Source organism: Musa acuminata, chromosome BXJ1-4 (assembly GCF_036884655.1).
Source record: "Musa acuminata AAA Group cultivar baxijiao chromosome BXJ1-4, Cavendish_Baxijiao_AAA, whole genome shotgun sequence".
In the NCBI taxonomy this organism is placed as follows: Eukaryota; Viridiplantae; Streptophyta; class Magnoliopsida; order Zingiberales; family Musaceae; genus Musa; species Musa acuminata.
In genome coordinates, this window is record NC_088330.1 from 25,332,063 (window position 1) to 25,336,083 (window position 4,021).

At 55.2% G+C, this 4,021-nt stretch overlaps 1 protein-coding gene across 1 annotated transcript; it reads left to right on the forward strand.

The window, feature by feature from the left end:
- The first annotated feature begins 579 nt into the window (after positions 1 to 579).
- Positions 580 to 3,613, forward strand: LOC103981872 (cation/H(+) antiporter 15-like). Its single transcript, XM_009398628.3, has 3 exons — positions 580 to 1,205; positions 1,274 to 2,287; positions 2,378 to 3,613. Exons 1-3 carry the CDS (start codon positions 975 to 977, stop codon positions 3,596 to 3,598), a joined length of 2,466 nt encoding a protein of 821 aa, XP_009396903.2. The 5' UTR covers positions 580 to 974; the 3' UTR covers positions 3,599 to 3,613.
- Positions 3,614 to 4,021: the final 408 nt, after the last annotated feature.

Consider the following 4,021-nt stretch of genomic DNA (forward strand, 5'->3'; position numbering starts at 1 on the left):
GGTATGTATTCTGACTTGGCGTGTCTTGGGGGTGGCTCTATCTTGGGATTCCCGGGACAAGACGTGTCGAGCAGTACCTTGGTACGGATTCTGAGTTGGTGTATCTTGGGGGCGACAGCGTTGTCTTAAGATTCTCGAGATGTATCAAACAGTACATCGATACAAATTCTGATTTGACGTGTGACGTGTCTGGTACCTAAAATATACCTTATCAATAATAACAATTGTGCCCTCCTATCATGTCAGTTTCTTACCGTGTATCATGTGGTGTTTTTGGCATTGACGCCTCTTAGCCGATGTGTCGTGTCACAACAGTTCATTCGATTAGCGCGTCTCGTAGCCGGAGATTGCAACTTACTGTCAGTCGAATGATTTCGCCTCTGGACGCTGCTAGTTTTACATGCTAATAATATTCACCTGATATGTCTCTTCTTTTGATCGTATTAGCCATTGGCGACGGACGGAGAACAAAGCAAACTCCAGTCAGAACTGAAATCTTGCACGCTATGGCGATGTTGAAAGGTAGCTGTTCTGGAAGACTTCCAATGGTGGTTTCACCTTCTCAATAAATGGGGCTAACATTATGATAACATCCGCCTTGAAATATGCGAGATACATCTTGACATCACCACTTTGTCATTGATACGATGATGATTAGAATCTTAATCGTATTAACTTGTTTAGAAATCTATTTACGCTCCTCGGGTTTGGGCAAGCCGCTCACACTCGACGATCTCCGCTAGGATATCGGCGAGTAACACGCTATATATTAAACGGTGACCATTGAGGCCGACTTCGATCCGCATGGTCAACGGTCAACGAAGCCCAATGAAATACGAGCGAACGCAGTAGTGCCACCGTCCCCCCCCCCATGCATGCAATAATAGGCAGCTCCTCTCTGCTTTTCCCTTCCTCCGGTCCAGCATACGAAAAAGCATCAAGGGGAAGCAGGTGAGAACCTGAAAGAGATTTCTATGTCCATCATCAATCCCTCACTGTTCAACGCCTCGCTGGGGACATCTCCCCAGCAAGTGTGCTTCGACACCAGAGCGATCAACTCCAGAGGCGTCTTCCTCGGGGACGATCCCCTCCGCTTCTCTGTTCCCCTCTTCCTCCTCGACCTCTCCCTCATGTTCTTCACCGCAAGCACCACCCACTGCATCCTCGGGCGCCTTAGCCAGTCTCGATTCGTCTCTGACCTTCTTGTAAGCATCCGTGAATTAACGTGCGTGCATGATAACATCTTCACGTCTGGGCGTTCTTTGGCACGTAGGCCGGCATCCTTCTGGGACCGTCGGTGATCGGGCAAAACCAGGCTTTCCAGCGAACAGTGTTCCCGGAACGCGGCATCTTCCTCGTCGACTCCCTTTCTCTCATCAGCCTCATCTTCTTCATCTTCATCATCGGCGTGAAGACGGACCTCAGCCTTCTTCAGAGGCCCGGGAAGCGCGCCGTCGCCATCGGCGCCGCTGGCTCCGTGCTTCCCTTCGCTCTCAGCATATGCACCTTCCTCGTCCTCAGGCGGGCCTTCCCCGACGACCTTAGCGAGGGTCCGCTCATTTTCTTCGTCGCCTCACGCCTTTCCCTCTCCTCCTTCCCCGTGATTGCATATGCCTTGGACGAGCTCCGACTTCTCAACTCCGACCTCGGCCGCGTCGTCCTGTCGGCCTCCCTCTTCAGCGACGTTATCAACTGGGGCTTGGGCAGCTTGACGTCAGCATACACATTGATAACCGCGGTGAAGACGCCGGGGACAGCAATAGGGATCGTGGCGTCGCTGGCGGGCAGCTTACTGTTCGTGCTACTCGTGGCGAGGCCGGCGATGATGTGGTCGGTGCGGCGGACACCGGCGGGGGAGACGCTGGTGGAATGGCATTTCCTGGCGCTGCTGATGACCGCTCTGCTGATGTCGCTTGCGACGCAGGCGTTCGGTTTCAACGTGACGCTGGGCCCGCTCATGCTGGGGCTGGCGATACCAGGAGGAATGCCGGTGGGGCAGACGATAATGGAGAAGCTGGAGCCGCTGGGAGGGGGGCTGTTCTTGCCCATGTATATGGTGCTCGCCGGGTACCGGACGAGATTCGAGGAGGTGAGGAGCGTGAAGGAGTGGGGAGTGCTGGAGATGGTGGTGGTCATCTGCTACGTCGGGAAGCTGGTGGGCTCGGTGGCCATGTCACGCTACTTCGACATGTCGGCGAACGATGCCATCTCGGTGGGGCTCATGCTCAACATCAAGGGGATCGTCGAGATCTCTGCCTTCAACACGTACGCTTGGGGTGATGGTCAAGTAATGCAACCGGAAACCAAAGTTAGCCGTGGATTCAATTCGCCAGCAGCGTAGCCGTCGCGGTAATAACCACGCACTATTCTTCTGCAGATAGCTACGGCGGAACACTTCTCCGTGCTGACCGTGTCCATGATGGTGATCACGGGGGTCACCACGCCGTTGATCAAGCTGTTGTACAAACCTACGATGCGCTACGTGGCGCGGAAGCGCCGCACCGTCGAGCACGCAAGACCGCGTTCCCTGCTGCGCTTCATGGCCTGCGTCCACAAAGAGGAGCACGTCGCTCCCCTCCTCGACCTCCTCGAGGCCTCCTATGCTTGCCGCGACTCCCCCATCGCCCTCACCGTTCTCCACCTCACCGAGCTCACTGGCCAGTCCGCCGCGGTGCTTCGTCCCCACAAGCAGAGCCGCCGCTCCACCGCCCCCACCGCCTCCGACCGCATCATCAATGCCTTCAGCTACTTCGAGAAACAACAGGCTGAGCCGGGGTCCATCTCCGTCCACCCTTTTGTCGCTATCGCGCCGTACTCCACCCTGTACAACGACGTCTGCTCCCTCGCCCTCGACCGAAAGGTTTGCTTCATCCTCCTCCCCTTCCACAAGTGCTGCGACGGCGCCCAGGAGACTGTGAACCACGCTTTCCAGACCCTCAATCGCAACGTCCTTGCCTTTGCCCCCTGCTCCGTTGCCATCCTCGTCGATCGTAGCCTCCCTGCCGCCACCTGCGCCCACACCAACCACCTCCTCCACCTGGTCGCCGTCTACTTCCTCGGCGGCCCTGACGATCGCGAGGCCCTCGCCTTCGCTTCCCGAATGGCAAACAACCGCTCCATCACCGTCACCGTCATCCGATTGCTCCCCCACGTGGCAAACGATGACAAGGAGAGAAAGCACGATGATGCGGCGGTGGAGCGGCTCCGAGAATCGCACGCCCGTAACCAGAGGGTGGTGTACATGGAGAAGGTAGTGGAGGACGGAGAGGGGACGGCGGCAGTGATACGGGAGATGAGTGACCAATTTGACCTGCTGATAGTGGGGAGGAGGAAGGGGGTGGATTCGGCACCGACGAGGGGGCTGTCGGAGTGGAGCGAGTGCCCCGAGTTGGGGATCATAGGAGACATGCTTGCAGCGGCGGAGTTCACGGAGAAGGTCTCCATATTGGTAGTGCAGCAGCAGACGCGGTTCGGTGGCAAGCTTGGTGTTGGTGGTGATGGGATGGCAAAAGCGACGGCAAAAGCGACGGCACGTGGGAATGTCGTGGATCCAAAGAAGCCCGAAGGGGTCAGAAGTGGAGTTGCGGGGCATAGATAGACGGACAAGATTTCACGCCACCTTTATTTTATTTATTTATTTATTTGTTTAGGTATTTTATTTATTTATTTATTCCAACTTTTAGTTAAAATGCTTCATTCGAATCCACTCAACTCATCCCATAGTATTCGTCTGACCCGTTTGATCGCCCCAAAAAGCGCGCTTCGTTTTCCCCTCGTTGGCTCAGTTCAGTGTCTTGCTTGTTTGTAGCCGCGTTTCTCGATTTCTAATTCTCGGCCAAAGATTTGGGTTGAGAGGTGAAGAAGGTCTTAGAGAAGAAGTATTTTGAGCCTTGGCCGCCAGTTTTTTCCCCTGGTTCTTATTTTGATTCATGAAATCTAGTCGGAACGGGCTGTTAGGGCAGGCTTGTCTTCGGTGAGAGAGAGATCGAGGAGATGGAAGGAGCGGCCTTCATGGGTGAAA

Bases quoted from the DNA above. Each gene is read 5' to 3' on its own strand.
- LOC103981872 (XM_009398628.3), top strand. From the start codon at position 975: ATGTCCATCATCAATCCCTCACTGTTCAACGCCTCGCTGGGGACATCT. The intron at 1,206-1,273 runs GTAAGCATCCGT...TTTGGCACGTAG, and splicing joins GATTCGTCTCTGACCTTCTT to GCCGGCATCCTTCTGGGACC. The intron at 2,288-2,377 runs GTAATGCAACCG...ATTCTTCTGCAG, and splicing joins ACGCTTGGGGTGATGGTCAA to ATAGCTACGGCGGAACACTT.